Source organism: Mustelus asterias, chromosome 7, assembly GCF_964213995.1.
Source record: "Mustelus asterias chromosome 7, sMusAst1.hap1.1, whole genome shotgun sequence".
Taxonomy (NCBI): Eukaryota; Metazoa; Chordata; class Chondrichthyes; order Carcharhiniformes; family Triakidae; genus Mustelus; species Mustelus asterias.
In genome coordinates this window covers 97,355,221-97,375,045 of record NC_135807.1, presented here as the reverse complement: position 1 = coordinate 97,375,045, position 19,825 = coordinate 97,355,221, and the positions used below count along the sequence as shown (strand labels likewise).

At 40.2% G+C, this 19,825-nt stretch overlaps 1 protein-coding gene across 1 annotated transcript in view; it reads left to right on the top strand.

Moving 5' to 3' along the window:
• vps41 (VPS41 subunit of HOPS complex) overlaps window positions 1-19,825 on the top strand; it is a 169,899-nt gene that overhangs the window by 97,216 nt on the left and 52,858 nt on the right. The window contains exons 8-12 of the mRNA XM_078216544.1: window positions 1,745-1,864; window positions 7,419-7,565; window positions 10,357-10,423; window positions 13,550-13,647; window positions 18,379-18,508. Coding sequence (XP_078072670.1) covers window positions 1,745-1,864; window positions 7,419-7,565; window positions 10,357-10,423; window positions 13,550-13,647; window positions 18,379-18,508 — 562 coding nt within the window. The remainder of the gene's footprint in view (window positions 1-1,744; window positions 1,865-7,418; window positions 7,566-10,356; window positions 10,424-13,549; window positions 13,648-18,378; window positions 18,509-19,825) is intronic.

Sequence of the window (19,825 nt, the reverse complement as noted above, 5' to 3'; positions counted from 1 at the left end):
CAGTTCACCACTGCCACCTGACGGCAACTCGGGGTGAACAATAAATGCTGGTCTAGCCATTGATGCCCATATTCCATAAAAGATGAATTAAAAAACCTTCTAAATCTACTACCACTACCATCAGAAGAACAAGGGCAGCAGACGCATAGGAAAATCTCAACCTACAAGTTCCCCTCCAAGCCACGCACCATCTTGACATGGAAATACATTTGCATTCTTTCACTTAGGTTGGGTTAAAATCCTGAAACTTTCTCACTAACACTGCAGTGGGTGTACCTACACCAGGTGTACAGCAACGGCATCCACATCCTGAGATGAAAAGAAAATATTATGAACTCAAGGAACATCACTGTTTAAAGTTAGGAGAGGAGTCTGGATAATACACATTGGTTTATATATTGTTGCAATCCCTGCATAAAAAGTAATTCAAACTTCCAGTTAATAAAATGATGACATGACAAGATTTCACTTTTTAAGATTTTTATTGTAACAAATGACTAAGAACATTATTCACTAAACACTTTTTTGGCCAACTTGTACTTTAAACTATACAATGAAACATTGTTCTTTTACCACACGTCACACTCTTTACAGAATTGCAGTCCTTATAGAAAACAGCCCACAGTTGATTCCAGCTTCCAGTTAGTTCACTGTTTCCCATTTCTCCAAGTAGCAACTTTGAGTGACGATCTCCAGGCTTTTCCTTCAGTTTTCAGAGTGTTTCCCAAATCCAGTACCAGCAGTAAACCCACATCAATGATTCTCCTTCCCCTTTGGCAATTGCCAAGATGAATCTCCCAGAAACTTTAGATGGCTGCAGAATGCATTTCTTTAACTAGAGACCATTTCCCTCCCGCATCTGGCTTCAGTCGTTCACAGTGAACCCGCAGCTCCTCCTCTCTGCTGACCACGCTAACTGCTGTTCTTTTCCTCCCTCTCTTCCTTCTGCTCCAAAAACTTGAAGCTGGCAAGTCTATTTACTGTTGGCACAGCTGCCTTTGCCCTTTGTTATGATGTGGAGATGCCCTTTGTTCCCAGGTGTGAGAGTTTTGCACCTTGTTCACCAGTCTCTTGTTCAAATCAAGCTTGTTGTCAGGCAGATCTGGAATAGTCACCTCAGCCCCTTCATTTTAACCTAGGTTTAAAGCGACAGTCCAAAACATAATGATTTTACAGACCTTAATTGTAACAACGTTAAATCAATGGAATCTTGCTGCCAAATGAGGTTTTCTTTCACTTAACTTGGATTTAGTTTAATTTCCTTCTTTCTGCACTCGGTTTTTGCTCACCAAGCTCTCAATAACTGATAATGTAATTCTTTGTTTCAATCGTTCTTTCTTTGCATTGTTCTGCCCCCTTGTGGTTGATTATGTGCAACTGCATTTACCTTCCACCAGGGTGATGGCCATGATGAGACTATGTTCAAGGTTACAAGTGTGGAAAATAGATGTTTCCAGAATGCTACAAATCCAGATAAAAAGTCAATAAAATGGAAAGCAATGGGAAGGGAAGCATAGTCAGTTTTTTCATTTAAATTTTTGATAATATACGCTGCTGCTGATCACTGCAATGCTGATAACCATAATTACAAATCCTTTTAATCTCTTTTAGGATGTATCTCTACATTTGATACAATTTAGCAAAAATAACTCCCAACTGACAGAAATCCGTGCAGAAGCTGTAAGAATTACATTTCGACATGGTGCTCTTCTGAAAATAATTTTTCTATTATTTTTCCTACAAGTTGCTGCTATATGAACGGAATTGGTTGAACCGATGGAAAACAATCGTATTACATGAAGGAGAAGGCACCATAACGAATGTCAAATGGAGGGGCAACCTTGTTGCATGGTCAAACCGTGTGGTAATGAAACCTATAACTATATTAATAGTATATAAAACTTGAAAAATTCTCACTGGAATCTCTGGTTACAAGGAAGTATAAATTGGAGCTGTCTGTCCTATTCCCATTCCTTTGTACTTTTGTTTCATATTCCTTTTCAATTACTTCTTTATTTCTCTTTCAAATGTTGCCTCAGTAACTGTATGATAAAGCATTCCATGTTGTAATAATCCTGTGTATAAATAATTTCACTGTTTTCTGTTTCTAGTTATAATCCTAATGTTTGCCCTCAAGTTACTCATTTGTCAAGCAGTGACAAAATCAAAATATTTTATAATGTTGAAAACCTCCATTAAATCCAATTTAGCCTTCTCTACACCAGCTGTATGAAGTTTCAATTTTTCAAGTCTTTCATTGTTCCCAATATTGTTTTACGGATTCTTCACTGTTCGATTCTCATTGTCCCATCAACCAACACGTCAAATAGGTCCTGGAACAGGATCAGGGATTCTCCAACTCAACACTGAAGGACTTTCTGGGCTGAAGTGCGAGTATCCAGCAAACATGTGAAGATGCATAACAGCATCCCCCACTCCAAGAAATTCACATTGCCAATGACCCACAGGCCAGCTGCTACTGTATCCATGGATACTGTTGTGGTATATCTTTAAGAGGCATATCTAAAACTACTCTGCATCACCAAACAAGATGTAATGTATATGTGCATGTGATCATTGGACAGAAGATAGGAGCAGTCCTCAAGATCAGGTGTGTCAAGTAACCTCCCAGATATTGTTTTTATAGTTTAATTGCTTCAAATAAAATCCACCTCCATAGAGTTACCAGTCTTCATTGTGTGGTTGCTATGATTGTGTAAGGTAGAAAGCACAACATGGTGGTAGCTGATGGTGTTTGAAGATTTGAATTGAAGATTTTGCAGAGCCTGCAACGCTGAATTCCTCCACATGCAACATAATTCCAATGTGTGGAATTGAGGACCTAAAAAGTACATTGGCAGTTCTTACAGTAGTATGGAAGGCTCAGTGAGTGATTCTGCAACTTGTACACAGCAGATCTCCATGGTTGGGACATCACACCTTGCTCCAACAGACAGGCGTTGGGTTCTGGTAATATAAAACAGCTATAAATTGGGGAGTGCAAGCGAACTGCTGTAACAGCTTGCATGGGAATAGCTGTCAGAAAACCAACTCCATGAGGTGTAGCACTGGGCAGGACTCCATTAACAGGAACAACTTTTTCTCCTGTGGGCCATCAGATCAGCAATACTTGGAACGTGAGGGAAGGTTGGCATCAAAGAGTCTGTTGAGTAGCAGCCTCCAAGAGCATGAGGAATGCTGAAAAACAACTTGATTGCTATTAGGTTACTTTTTTCGACATCAGGGCATGTTTACACTGAGACACAACTTCATGGGCAGGGCCTAATAAAAACTTGGGATGACAGAATCAACCCTGTCTAACAACAGGGTGTGGCCATCCAAAGAACTGCAAACCAGTGAAACACAGAAATTAAACCCTGAAGAACTGTGCAAGCCTGAATATTTGTTCCTGCCACAGATATCATTGAAACTCCGACAAACTCTGACGGAATGACTACAAATTTTCCATTTCCGAATTGGAAGGTGACAGACTTCCTATCTGAGTTCACTTTCCGGCAACAAATGGAACTGTTTTTTGGATCTGGCTGTCTCTGAAACACAAACACCAAAGTCAAAATAGTCATAGGGGATTATGGTCTCCACAGATTGAATACATCAGGACTATTTGAAAAAGACCTTCAAGATCCAAGAGAAATATTGGCTACTTTGGAAGACCAGTTAAGAGTTAAACTTAAGTTTTATATTTATTGTCTCGAATCTGTTTTAAGAACTAGGAGCTGGAGTAGGCCTTTTAGCCCCTCGAGCCCGCTCCATCATTCAATATGATCATGGCTGATCTTTTTGTGGATTCAGTTCCACTTACCCAGCCGTTTACCATAACCCTTAACTCCTTTACTGTTCATTTTCAGACAGCAACCCAAAGAGTCCATCCAAACTGCAAATTTTGTTAATAAGGATGACAACAGAATTAGCGCATAGTGAGCAGGTATTCCATGCAGTCAACATCACAGAGCAGTAGATTACTTGGCAGAGAAAAGAGACATGATGTGACTTTTCTGAAGCAGAACCAGCTGATAGAATCATTGAGTTCATGAAACCTTATAGCAAATCAAGAGAATTTTTCGGACTAACCCAAAAATTACAGCTGGGAAGCATGACTAAAAAGTGGACACAAGTATGAAGCAATCCTTACTGGTAGTCAGTCCACACATTATATTCACTACATAGCCAATTCCAGCAAACCTCCTAAGCTGTGTAGGTGGTGCTGTCCCATATGTGCATCCAAAAGTTGTCCAAAAATTCAGCAATATATGCAAGGCATGTGGCACCAGAGAACACTGGAATTACCAATGCAGGAAGCCAAAGCTAGAGCAGATGGCTCGATACCATAGACAAGACATAGTCTGATGCAAGACAGGTATAGCATTCCATAAAACAAAGGGAATGTACCAAATATCGCTGACTACACCTAACAACGCAACTACACAAAATGACCAGCCAAAGTTGGATGATGAGGATGACCAGAGCATTAACGGTGAACAACCATTCCATACAGTCAACATCCCCTAACGTAATGAGAATGATAAACCGTCCAAAGCTTTTGTCATTATTCACACTGTATGTCACAGAAACCTGAGAAAAATACGCTGTGGACAAAAATTAATAAGGGTGGAAGTGCCAACATCGTTCCACTTTGTCTAGTAAAACATGTACTTGCAGAAATGGGAAGTGATGGCTCAATCAACCACTGCCAAGCTTGCTGCCTACAATGGCTTGAAGATCCATCATTCTCGAATGTTGTTATAATAATTCCCCATGGTCAACCCAGATATTCTGAATTGTGGATACTGCAGATCCAGTGATTTCAGGCTTATCGACATGCAGAGACCTGGCTTTGCTCATAGCATTGACAATGGTGAAGACAACAGTCTGCAAAGAATCATCATTATCTCGCATAGCACTCACACATCCATCGATCAGAATTGCAACTGAGAAATGCCAACAAGCTGTGCAAGATTTCTATGTCACAGTGTTATACCTATGCAACCATTCCTTCACCACCAGAATTATGTTCAGCAGGCAAGTACGAACAACTCATCCTGGTCATCATTTGTTGAAATACCCAGCATTATGAGATACATTCATTGAAAAACAGGGGAAAATTAGGGATGCATATGACAGACATGCAGACAAAAAGATTACCCAACTTAAACATTGGATCAAGTACAAACATCCAATGGATGGCATGACATTGAAAAGAAATTGACGTCTAATCAAAGAAGTACCAGGACAAGAAACACCAAGTAACTCCATTGCAAACACTAACAGTCCTGTATGCTGAGAACATCCAGCAATCACAAAATATCACAGTAACCAAGTCTGGATGTATCAACAAACCACCATTATATTTCAGAGATTCATAAGTTCATCATCATAGAAACATAGAATCCCTACAGTGCAGAAAGAGGCCACCTGGCCCGAGTCTGCACCGATCACAATCCCACCCAGGCCCTACCCCCACATCCCTACATATTTACCCGCCAATCCCTCTAACCTACGCATCTCAGGACACTAAGGGGCAATTTTTTTAGCATGGCCAATCAACCTAACCTGCACATCTTTGGACTGTGGGAGGAAACCGGAGCACCCGGAGGAAACCCACGCAGACACGAGGAGAATGTGCAAACTCCACACAGACTGTGAACCAAGCCGGGAATTGAACCCAGGTCCCTGGCGCTGTGAAGCAGCAGTGCTAACCACTGTGCTACCGTGCCGCCCTACTTTATATATAATTGAATACTTCATATACAATTACTTTATATATAATTGAATACTTAAAGATGTAATGTAAATTGTCCTGATTATTTAAGGGTATAACTTTAAGTTAGCAAAAAAATGGGATGTTGTGATAGCTTTAAGGATTGTATCTAAACTGCTGCTGTTCAATGGACAGAATATGATGTCTAAGCTCGTGATCATTGAGCAGAAGATAGGAGCAGTCCAGAGATCAGATGTGTTAGCAACCTCCCTGATATTGTTGCATATAATTTCATTTCTTCAGATGAAAGAACCCACCTAATTGAGTTCCCAATTGATGGATGTTTGTCTGTGTAAGGTAGAAAACCCTGTATCTCTCTGCATCTGAGTACTGTGCATGGGTATGGACTAGTCGCGTTCAACTTGATATCCGACTGAACGCTGCAATGCGATGTATCACTGGAATCCTTGAGTTAATTTCCAACACCCTGGCTGCCTATGCTGTTGCTCATCCATTCCCTGTGATGCCGTAACTCACCAGAAGTCCAGCGAATTGAGGAAGAACGTCTCCCTATCGACCAGGACTTCAACACCATCCCTCAACATCTCTTGAAATTTGGACCTGTGTACACTTAATCTTCAACAATGCAACGTTAACCCTGATGAAGCTTGGAAAGCTGAGTGGCATTCATAAGAAGTCACAAATACTTTGTGAAAGACCTAACATGAAACATTCCTGGTTTTGATATTTCGCAATGCTGATGGATAACCTTAAACCACATCTGCATCAAGCATGTTAGATGTGGATGCTTGATGTGCGAATGGAAAATTAAAACCTACAGTGTGCAACTGTCATCACCCACAACAGACCATGGAATGTATGACAACTCAGTACCTGATTTATAAATACAAAAGAAGTCACAGTGAAACACTCCATTGTGATGCAATTATCTAACTTAACCATTAGAATGTAAAAGTATATTTGTTGCTCTACATCTACATCAGCCAGAAAAAAGAGCAAGATGACTCGTATTATCCTTGCTATATTATGATGGCTAAAATGAATGCTACACTCCAGTTGTAATCGAAAGGACACCTTACACAAATCCAATAGTACATATTTGCTTTAATATTCTATGGTCCATGTATAAAATGTTTAGCTGCATCTTAAAAGAGTGCCTTAATGACTGAAACTATGCAAAATGTCTTGATTGCTTCTAAAATGTCCTCACCTTTGTGATTTTAACAATGGTGCATCTTTTCAGATCTTAATTTTAGTTTTTAATTTCTCTGATATTGGCAACAAAGCACATCTCTAAGCCTATTGAGAACTGCTTTTCATTGTAATAATAAGTGTGGCGACCACTGATCCTATGAGCACTCCTCACTTGAAACATCTGGATGTTGCAGGGCAGGATGTCGGAAAATGATTGGCTTTAATTCATCATCAACTAGAATCATAAAATAGTTGCAGCGCTAAAGGAGGTCATTTGGGCTGTTGAGTCCATGACGACTGCTTAAAAAAGAAACCAAAGCCCATGTCCACGGGATACATCAAGAAGATTAAGTGATATATGATGAAGTCTTCCCCCTTTTCACAAGATCCATCTCCAACAGCGTTATGACTCATTTCAATGGAAAATCTCTCTTTTTTTAAATTCTCCTCTCTGCTCATGCCCAAGCTACTTTTCTTTCCTCAGGGAGTCAAGATATATGATGCCAGCTCAAAGCAACGAATCACAAACATATCTCGAGACAATATAAATTTTCGTCCTGATATGTACCTTTGCAGCCTCTGCTGGAAAGACGACAAAACGCTCGTTATTGGCTGGGCAACATCTGTGAAGGTATGTTCCAGTTAATATCGAAGGCAATTTTGTGAAAGTTGTAAATTATCCCAAGATCAGTTAAGGCAAGTAATCCTAATGTCTTAGTCTAAAGACGAGGAGTAGCAAGACAAGGGAGTACTCAATGAATGACCGGACACCACGGAGCTCAGGGGAAACCGTGGGTGCTTGTTCGCAGTCCCTGAAGGTAGAACAGGTTAAGAGGGTAGTTAAGAAGGCATACAGGACACTTGTCTTTATCAGTTATGGTATAAGAGCAGGAAGGTTCAGTTGAAGGTGTATAAAACTTTGGTTAGGCCACAGCTGGAGTACCATGTGCAGTTCTGTCCACCTCATTATAGGTAGGATGTGACTGCACTAGAGAAGGTGCAGAGGAGATTCACCAGGATGCCTGGGGTGGAGCATGTGGGCTATGAAGAGAGGCTGGAAAGATTCAGGTTATTTTCTTTAGAGCAGAGAAGGCTGAGGGGGGAGAACTGATTGAGGTGTATAGAATTATGAGGTGTATGGACAGAGTGGATAGAAAGCAGCTGTTCCCCTTAGTTGAAGGGTCAATAATGAGAGAGCATAATTTAAAGGTGAGGGGCAGGAGGTTTGGAGGGGATTTGAGGAAAATGTTTTTCACCCAGATGATGATGGGCGTCTGGAATACACTGCCTGAGAGGGTAGTAGAGGCGGGGAACCTCAAAACCTTTAAAAAGTACGTGAATGAGCACTTGGAATAGCATAACCTTCAAGGTTATGGGCCAAGTGCTAGAAAGTGGGATTAGTGTAGTTTTGTTGGTGCAGATTCGATGGATTGAAGGGCCTCTGCTGAACTTGTATGACTTTATGACTCTTATTTTGAAAGATTTTTAACCTTGAGATTGAGTGAATTATTTTTGAAGGTGATGTCTTTTGCCTTCGCCTTTTGTTAAAAATCTCCTTGCCACCAGCAGCATTGGTTGAGACGTGAATGAGGCTTCTCTGCTCTCGGGTGATGAGTCTGGTTCATGATCAAATTTCAAAGTAGAAGAGAAGAATAGGTTATGTACCTATTCCTCGGAAGGATAGACATTTTTAATATACATAATAGATATTGATAGGGTGGCACAGTGGTTAGCACTGCTGCCTCACGGCGCCAGGGACCAGGGTTCAATTCTGGCCTTGGGTCACTGTCTGTGTGGAGTATGCACGATCTCCCCGTGTCTGCGTGGGTTTCCTCCCACAGTCCAGCAATGTGCAGTTTAGGTGGATTGGCCATGGTAAATTGTTTCTTAGTGTCAGGGGGACCAGCAGGGTAAATATGAAGGGTTACAGGGATAGGGCCTGGGTGGGATTGTTGTCGATGCAGACTCGATGGGCCAAATGGCCTCCTTCTGCAATGTAGGGATTCTATGGTTTTATGATTTAAATTTTCAGAGTGCAGTAATAATTTTTAAAAGATTTATTTTGCAACAGCAAAGCCAAAGCACTTAAAACAAAAAGTAAACAACACCACTGAAATCAAAAGTAGCTCATAATAAATTTATTTGAAATATTTTATACATTCTTTCCCTGGTCATTTTCTTGACAGTTGCTCAGAATGCTTAAATGAAAAATAAAGCTGAATAGATTAAAATCTGTTCAAATAAAAATCCATTCTGCTGCTTCTCTCTCGGTCCATGACGGCGAGTGTTAGCACACGTGATTTATGGCGCATTTTTAAAGTTTGTGCCAGTCAGTAGAACTATTGGTTTGCATTGCTTTATATCTTGATCCATGAAGAGATTTGTTAGAATTTGCAAAAAAAACTGTCATTTATCATTTAATTTTACTGCCCACACACTTGAAGGGGAAATAAAGTCCAGCAAGTGTTTTTTATTTCCTTTTCATCGAAGATAAAGTTTGAATGTATTTTAAATCTCTCTGACTTTTTCTCTGTTGAAAACACCAGTATCCTCACCATGGAGAATCTCAAGGAGTTGTGTCCTACTTTATTAGACCACTCCAGCTTCATCTCTTCCAGCAAACCTCATTGTCTGACTCTGCTGCACATTGTAACGGTTGCGTTGGAGGTAGACCCACAGGGGGTTGGTGTTGGAGGCACAGGGTAGAGGCTTGACTTCCGAGTAGCCTGAAAACTGGTCTCTTTCAGCAAGTAGAGATGTGAGCGGGGGTCGGGTGGGTGGCAATGGCTATAAACTGAATGCTTTGCTAAGGCAATGGGGGAGCAACCTAAAGATTGGAATACACTGCCTGAGAGGGTAGTAGAGGCGGGAAACCTCAAAACCTTTAAAAAGTACGTGAATGAGCACTTGGAATAGCATAACCTTCAATGTGAATGGAGATGCTGAGGGAAGGGTTGGAGATATAGAGACAGTAAATGGAAATGCTGGGGAAACGGGCTACATTTACAGGCCGTAAATGCAAATACTGGAAGGACAATTTTGCTTTGGAGTTCTTTGTGCAATGGTGGGTGTAGAGTTGAGATGTGTTTTTAAAACACCTTCAGTCAAAATCACTCAAATCAAGGGATCAGCACTTTTGAATCTACAGCTTTACTCCATACTAATAAAAAAATTGGGAAATATTTCAATATCTTTAACATATTTTAATAAAACCTACTGATGTTGACGTGACTGTGGAGTAAGCATCCTTATAATGTGGTGCACTGTCATTCACATGCTCTTTCAAATGTTCTTAAAGCTAAGCATTAGAAAATGACTTAGGCTGGGGTTTGGAACACAGCGTCACCTCATAAATTATAAAATGCTGCAGCCTCTGCTCAGAAGTTTTGACTTTTAATTTGCAAGTCACCTTGCTTTTTCAGGTATGTGTAGTGAAGGAGCGTGATCCCACTGATCTAAGGGACTTGCCCACTCGTTATGTTGAAATTGGTAAGAATTTTCTTCTCTTAAGTCAGTCTCGTTTCTACTTTGACGTATCTCTATCATTAGAACAAAGAACAAAGAACAATACAGCACAGGAACAGGCCCTTCGGCCCTCCAAGCCCGCGCCGCTCCCCGGTCCAGGATTGAATCCTGAATCCAGGATCCCCGCCCAATTTTCCAGCCTATCTACATACCAATATCCTATCCACCGAGCTGTCCCTCACAGCTACGATGCTTTGTTCATTACAACCTATTAACTCACCCCCACCCCCCTATTCCAGACCATGTGATCCCCAGGGAGAGGCGAAAACCCAGAGTGAAAAACCCCAGGGCCAATATGGGGAAAAAAAAATCTGGGAAATTCCTCTCCGACCCCCTGAGGCGATCGAAACGAGTCCAGGAGATCACAATGGCCCTGATCGGAAAATGCTTCCCAACCCTAGTCATTTCCACTTCCATGAACACCATATGAATTCCCTGCCCCCGAGACAGGTTCCCAACTATCCGCAGTCTCGCTCTGTACTGGCACCAGCAAGATGATCATAGAATGAAGCCTTGAAACGAGAAACAAGGAACAATTAGCCCGCGCCGCTCCCTGGTCCAAACTAGACCACTCTTTTGTATCCCTCCATTCCCACTCCGGTCATATAGCTGTCTAGTTGAGAGATGCAGGAACTTATTAGCTAGTTGAGAGATGCAGGAACTTCAGGCTCAGCAATTAGTTTTAAAAATGTATTTGTGGGACATGGGCATCGCTGACTAGCCAGCATTTATTGCCCATCCCGATGGGTTTTTGCGACAATTGATAATGGTTTCATGGTCATCAGTAGATTCTTAATTCTAGACATTTTTTATTGAATTCAAATTCCACCATCTGCTGTGGCGGGATTTGAACTCGAGGCCCCAGAACATTAGCTGAGTTTTTGGATCAATGGCCCAGCAATAATACTAGGCCATCACATTGTGTTGTGTAATTATTTTTATCATGAATATAATGTGATTGTCAGTTTTAATGAGCTTTGGCAGGCTGCTTATGCAAAAAACAAACTCCTCATTCACCTCTGGTTACTGAAGCTCCTACCAGTTGAAACACTTTCCACTTTGAAGGGATGTTGAATTTTGGAAAGAAAGTACATGCAGGAGCATTGAATCATGCAAAGTGCAAATATACCCATGAGCAAAGCAAATACATACTACATTCACATACAAAACCTTCCTAACAAGGATTTGTTGCTGACGTGTGAGAAACCCACAATTTTGTGTAATGTAAGAATATATGTAACCAGTGCAATGTTCTGTTGTTGATGCACAATTGTGCCATCAAGGTAAACTATCCCTCACTCAGCTATTCATGCCCAATTTTGGTCAGAACAAAGCCCAGGTTGTCAGGGTTGAAACGATTTGCACTGTATCTAAGAGTGCCATCAAGGAACATACTGTCATTCCTCATGCTGAAAAGCTTCCCTTGCTCTGAAAATAATTCTTTGCAAAACAACAATGTGTTTCTCTTTTTTTGTCGTCAACCAATTATCACACCAAAGACCTTCAAAGTCTATGCAACAAGCATTTGGACACTTAGGCTCATCAGTGGCCATAACCATTGTTTGGAGCTGGTTTTCAAGCACAGCTTGACCGATTACAAGAGACATTTGGGGTTTCTGGAATGCGCAACTGGGATTAACTACAGAAATGGCTAATTTATTTGGGTTTATAACAGATCTCACTTTGTGCACCATTTTGGGGAAAGGTGATCCACAGCCTCTGTAATGGGAATGGTAACTGTACAAGCTGCACAAGCTTATTCAAAACCCATGTATGTTTTATCAACTGATTCTACTTTTTCTTTTCCTAACTTGAGTATAGAGGTGGCAAATGCAGTCTTCCTAGAGTGGGCGCAGTGCCCTGGAAGAAATGTGGGGAGAACTCTGTGCTCCCATTGGAATAGAATGTGCTCCCATTGGACTCTAGCTACTAAAACTCCAGATTCAACCCTGCTACCAAATTATGATAGTATTTTTGCATTAAAGGAGATCCCAGTTTTTGTGTATTGTGCAATATCCTAGTAAAGAAGCTTTTATAGAGAGCTGCCCTGGAGACCACTTTCTTGCAGTACAGTAACATGCTATTGTGCATAGCCAAAAATGAGTGCTTCCAACGGCATATCAATATGCCTGATATTTTTCTGTTCTGCCTGCAGACCAAGGTCACTGAATATCCTCTTAATGCAATGTAGTTGGTTTAATATGATTCTATAATAATGGGATCCAATGTTTGCTAGCAGTCTACTAGTTACTCTCGTTACTCTAGGGCTGCTTTTCCTTAGCCAAAGGCCAAGTTAGGCTCTAGCAGCTAGGATTTGTCTGACAAAGATTCATAGCAGGGGTTCCACTGTCATAGCTCCACTAAGCTGGATCTGTCTAAAACTAAGTTCTGCATTTCTGGTTGCTCACGGCATTGCCATTCCTCCAACCCCACAAGGAGCTCATTTGTCAAAAGATCCATCATTTAACCTAGTGCGACTCGAGCAAAAACAGCATGGGCTATTGTCCAAATGACAGATGTTCTATGGTTATGACCTGCAATACCATCTCTGGAGTCAATAATTGATAAATTACTAAATTCCTGAAGTAAAAGTTGCGGGCGATGGCAGAGCGCTCAGTCAAAAAGTGGAGTGAATTGGAGATCTTTGGATTTTAATACGTCCATATAGCTCTGGTGGTTATGTTGAACATTTGCGCTCTGCTCTACCACAATTCTCCTGAGTATTTTGATTTTTTAAAATGACAAGAGTCATTCTTCAGACCTAATGGGTTTTGCGTGACTTTATGAATATAATGATGCACTTAGACATTTTTCAGGACTTAGTATGTAACAGCATTTTTAAGAGCTGTAATCTTACAAAGTATAAAATTAGGACACATGGAGAAGTGTTTTTAGCAGAAGTATAGCCTCTTTGGAGAGTCCACCCACTGTTATTACTCACTTGACTTTCATTCTTCTAGAAACAATTTATCAATATTCATTATGAAACGAAAACATTAACTGGGTCATAACTTGAGTAAACTAATGGTGTTTTACATGTCTGAAGAATTTTTTAAAAGCGCCTGTGACGTGCAATGTTTTTCTTTGCAGTATCTGCCTTCGAGTCAGAGTTTCACATCAGTGGACTTGCACCACTTGGCGAGCGTCTAGTTCTCCTAATGTATGTGAACGAGATGTTGGAACAAACGGTAAAGAAATATTCAAATAATAGTGATTTAAACACAGCAGTTAAAGGAAAGGTGAAGAGTAGGATGGATACTTTTTTTCAGATTCTTCTCCCCTTGTGCATTCGTTTTTAAAAGCAGTATTATAATAATGGATTTGTGTTGTGGAGAAATTTGATCTTTGTAAAGCAAAAGTCCACCATTTCATCTCTCTTTTCTGTCAGATCACTGTGATATTACTTGGGAACAAGTTTCACATGACAGTTAAGCTCAGAGCTATGGGATTCAGGGTGAAACTAGGAAATGGGTAAAAAGAACTAGCTGAAGGATATAGCAGACTATGTCAAATGATGAGAGGATGTGCTGAATTGGTATCTTTCGGATTGGTACCTCTATTGTTCCCAAATTACATCAAAAACTTGCATTCAGAAAATCAATGCATAGTGGTTGAATTTGCTCATAACTACCAAAGCAGGAAGCCAGTTGAGGAGGTAGCTTGGGAAGTGCCGGGTGAGTTGGAGAAAATATGTTAGTAGGACAAAAGTAGATGAAATCCAATGTAAGCAATCCTTTTGCAAATAAGAATGGCTGCTTATCAGGTCCAGTGGGAATGGCCAATACAAGTAGTTTAGGTTTTCTCTATTAAGACTCTTTTTTAAAAAAGAGTGGAAAGTCTCAGCTGTGAATGTTCCTACCTGCCTAGCTATATCTTCCAAGCCCTTCTGAGATCTTAGTGGAAAGGTATTATCATTCTCTTATGAAAGGATAGAAACCACTGCTGTCAAAACTTTTAAATCACCAATTTCCAATCCTCATCCTCAGTAAAGGGAACAATATAATGAGTGGAGAACTTTAAACATTCTGGGACATTTCCTTTGAGGATGAGAGAGACATTTTTGTTGCTGGGTGAAAGTGACTCTGAATGGGAAATCAAATGGAAGAAGCCCAATTTCCAATTCAACAGGATGCATCAGCCACTGTTTTTTCTTATTCTGGCCTGATCACTAGTACAGGAAGGATTATGGCAATGTGTCTCATATACAAGTAAGAGGACAAAATCTTAAAAGCATCTTTGATGTGAAATCAAACAGCAGCTTTTTATAGTTTCTGTCTCGATGCATCTCGGCCTTGCCAACTCCTTCCCTATCTTAAAATATAGTAAGGAGTGAAATAGGTCATTTAGCCCATTGATCCTACTCCACAATTCAATTAATTAATTTCATCTGTACCCTCTAACAATGTTCAAAGATGTGCTGCTTAGCTCGATTGGACATGCTGAATTGCCCCTTAGTTTCAGGGAGATTAGCAAGGTAAATATGTGGGGTTACGGGGATAGTGCCTGGGTGGGATTATTGTCGATGCAGGCTAGATGGGCCAAATAGCATCTTTCTGCAGAGATTCTGTGATTCTCTTCTTCATTTACTCACCTTTGCTCTGGGCCTCTTGATTCACATCTAACTATACTCTTCATCAGTCTCAGCCTTGAAAGCTCCAATAGCGCAGCATCATAGACTTTTGGAGGAAAGTTGTGCTTCCAGTATTTTCTGTTCTAATTTCAGATTTCTACTGCCCGTTGTGCTAAAGTGTTTCCTGATTTCATTCCTGAGTGGCCACTTCTAATTTTAAATTGTACCTCTTTGTTCTTGATTTCCCCCACCAGAGGAAATAACTTCTCTGTATCAATCCAATCAAATCCGATCACTTTTCTATACTCAAGGAAACACAAGCCTTGTGTATACAGTCTGTCCTCATAATTTAATCCTCTTCTAGTTTTTGATTGCCCTTTGCCTCCCGAAACTTATCCTTCGATCTTCACTGCTGAAGTTTCGACTCACTATCCTCACCCTATAAAATGCTCCAAGGGATCTCTCTTTTTATAATCAGTCATACAGGAGCACATTATTGAGTATGTTTGTTTGCAGTTAGATAGTCCCTTGGAAATTACACAACTCATTGACAGATATTTTGTCAATATTTTCAGCATGTACCCCAAAGTGCAAAGATATCCATTGTGTCACACGTCCTTTGTTGACTGGCACAGCTACAACTGGGATATTGTATTTTGCAATCTCTTCTTGGAAAATAAAACCTTGACTTCCTTGAGAAACTCTTTCATTTACCATTATTCTTCTATGTTAGAGAATTAAGATCATCAATAACTAACTAAGCTTTGACTTCATCATCACAAAACCTTTAGTGATATGGATTCACCGCCTGCTTATACTGCTCACAGTCCCTCCTCTTCAAACTCCCCCTTTGCTCCCATGCATCTTTTTGTTTCACATTTTTGTATATTGAATCAGTCTGTTATCCGATCAGATGGAGTGGCCTAGTTACTTTGCATACTGTTGTGCTTGCATGTAATCTGTCTAAAAAGACTGTTGTACCATGGTAAAACTTGCAGTGAGAAATGGCTCCAGTGTTTCTCCAAATTTAATGTTTTGAACTATGTATGAAAGTGTGAATTAACGCATCTGTAGGTAACCTAAAAGATGAAAATGTATCTAAAGTTCTACAAGTTTCAGTATTTCTTCCTTGCAATTTTGAAAATATAACCATGGTTTGTGACTTATACATAGCGAATAAATTAAGCCACAACAAGAATTATTTTGTCGTCATTTGATGTAATAGAACTTGAGTACTGCTGAAAAAGGATATTTTGTCGCAGCTTTTCATTTTGCATTCATCAGCAAAATCACAAGAATGCCAATATCTGGGGAACAGCAACTTTATACAATGTGAAAAGCGGGTGCAGATAGGTTGGCAAGTGGACTCTGGTCGAGGTATTGCCATGGAGAATGCACCAGTTAATGGCCAAGCATTCTTTGAAGATTTAAACCAGGCAACTTGACTCTGGTCATGGCATTGCCTTGAGGAATAAAGCCGTGAATGGTTATCACTTTTGTTTATCTGAAACAGGTGCAATGTGTGTACATGTTCTTTCTGTCTGCAGGGAACAGCTAGCAGGGCCCTGTGTATAGCTTCCAGTACATGGAAATGCATCACACTGTGATCCTGACTGACAGTCTTAAATTGGTTGTCAACATAATCTTTAGCACAGTGAAGATTATTTAGCAAATGTTGCCCAATCGCATCTAATGTTGGACAGTGTGTTATGAGTTTTACAAGGGCTGGTTGGTTACAGCCTGTACCTTGCCCATTGCGAACAGCGGAAGGGACATGCTGTTTGATATGATCTGCTAGTCTTTGGGACATATGACCTGCATATCTGGCACTAAAATTCATTTAGAACATTATTCCTTTGTGTGATAAGCAGAATGTCTTTTGGCTTGATGGCAGCATTCAATTAGTGGAGAATACCACTCATATTGCTATAGCTTAGTTAGTAACAGTGTGAAACAGTTAGCTTTACTTATTGCTCAAATTTCTGAGATACCTTGCCCTTGCAGGGTAATCTGGGGTAGACTGGGCACTTTTCAGGGCTGAAAGTGACAACCTTGGGCCCGTTCATAGGTTTGTATGATATTCGGTATGAAATGATATTATCAGGGTAGCCATTGTCCAAAGAATGTCTTTGTGCCCTATTTCAGCATCAAGATTGCGTGGTTGAATAATTTTCTTGCGTGTCTTAATGGGCTCAATCATGTACTCAAGTTCACCTTTGAAATGGAGCAGTCAAATGAACTCCCTTTCCTTGACGTATAGTTGAGAAACCTGCCAAGGGTTTTCTACCACGGTTCACTGCAAGCTTGTCTTCATTTATCAATATACATGATGCGATTCTTCCAGTTACACGTGCTATAGGATTGGCCTTATCGACAACCTTATGAAGAGGGCCTAAGCCATATAAGAGTATTGGAAGCTATTTATCATTATACAGAGCCCAGTTCTTTGCAGACAGAAAGAATATGTACATGCATTTTGCTTGTTTCAACCAAACAAAATAAGTGACAGTCATTCGCTGGTGCATTCCTCTGGGCAATGCCTTGACCAATCATTCAGGCTATTTGGTTTAACTTTTTAAAGAATGCTTGGCAGTTAACTGACAATCACCCATTCACTGACGCATTCTCGGTAGCAACACATCTATTAATCAAAGTCCACTTGCAACCAATCAACACTCTCATACAGTATAAAGTTGACATTTGTGTTCTTGTGATTGTCCTGAAGAAAGCAAGATGAAAAGTTTCAACAAAATGTATTTTTTCAGCAATCCTCAAATTATTTTGTCATGAGGCAAGAAAAAGTCTGTCTTGAGGGATTTTGTGTGGTGCAAAACAAAAGTGCAATTTCCAAAATATTCACATCCTGTAATAGATATAATTCTTTGAAATTATCTCAACGTATAATAAAACATACTGTGTATCAGGTGTTAAAACAGGCCAATCTAACAAATTTAACATCACTTGTTTTAGAGTCACAGCCTGGTATTGAAACATTGGTTGTTAGTGTCAAAGTGTCCACAGAAGAGGCTTTTAAACATGGTTAAAAATAATCCACAACAAGCATGTGTCAAGGTCCAATGCTGGCGTGGACATGTGCATCGGAAGACCAGATTAACATCCCAGTTCCCTCTGTCATTTAGAATTCATCTTGCAATGGAGGGCAAGTTTGTTGCTCTTGCTGAAATTGAGGGAAACATAATAAAAAGGACCAGAAGGATCCATTCCATAGCACGGAAACACAATAAATCAAACAGTGGGGAATGTGTTGGGAGGAGAAAGCGAAAGGCAGAGGACAATGCTTTTTCCTGTGTTTATGTGAATAAGAAATGACACTTTCTTTGTTGAATAGGATAAAGAACACTGTGCAAGGCCTCGGCTTGACATCATTCACCACTTGCCTGATTCATATGAGGAGATATCCTCTGATGCTCTATCCGTAAGAGGTTTCCAAGAAAATGAATGCAGAGACTACAGCTTAGGTGAGAAATAGACAGTAATTAACTGATGAAGGTGAGCTTTGTTGTAGGGGACATAAGAAATCAGGGGTGTAGGTTTTAACATAGCCTTAGAAAGCTGATTTTATTTCATACACTCAAACTCCAAAGTGAAGAAATCAGTCTTATTATTTGAACGTTACATTGAATCATGAATCAGTTTAAAAGTAGCCTTCAGTCTAACCCAAATCAACATATTCTAAGCAATTCTGCTATAGCATTTGATCAAGAGGTAAAATTGCAGAATATTTGCTGATCACCCATTCCAATGTCTGCCATGGTTAACTTTGAGAACAGTCACATAGCCAGGTCAAGTGCAAATCAGCTTAGATCCCTATAGCTCCGGTGCAGTTGTAGCACTGAATCGTGGAGCTTGGAAGTGCCAGGTTTGGTTTGCTAATCTCAGCATGGGTTGTATTTGAGAAACTACAATTGGTATCCTGGTCCTAAGCTACAAAGCAGAAACATCAGCCAGGTTTCTCTCTCCTGATTTCTATCTGACGCTCGCCACTGGAAAGTACAGATGTGCTGACGCCATTTGAAGGCCGGTTCAAGCTTGGCTACGATGCACTGTGTTCGAATAGCCTACCAACACTCGCTGTGCAGACACACACCTCCATAAAGGATAACTTTTCAAGAGGCTGGAAGTTAAGTGTCAGTCCTGGAAGGCGAGATTAGCAAAGAAAGTGGTTTATTTTAATTTCTAAAAGTGGTGGTCAAAGTTAGAACTTCATTTTTAATTTTATTACCTTGAATTTCTCTTAATCAAACTTTCATCAAGTCATTTCATAAATTTTTGCTGATGTATGGAACTCACAGCCATCAAGAGCACAACTCCGGAATTTGGAAACACACTCCCAACAATTTTCCCCAAAATGTGACTTTAGCAAAATTATATTTGTATTTGTGGTAAATGTAATGACACAAATTCAGTTAAAGTCAGGATTTTAGCCGACAACAATAACAAAATCACCAGCTTCCAGTTCAGTTTAAAGCAAACTTGACAAATGATTCATGTCCTCATGGAGAGGACAGAAAGGCTCCCTGCTTAACTTCTCATGGAAAAGACAGCACCTTGGACTGCAGTCCTGTACAGAAGGATTTGCACAGATTGTGGACTCAAGTCTCTAGTGAGGTTTTTGCAACCACAGTCTTAAGAGTCAGGCAAGAGCGCCAGCACTGAACAAAGAAGATTGTGCTACAAGAGGGACCTACATGTTCTATTTCATTAATCAATTTAAAGAATTTTTTTGTGAATTAATTTTACATTTGTTATGGTACAGGCCTTATTACTAACAAAAG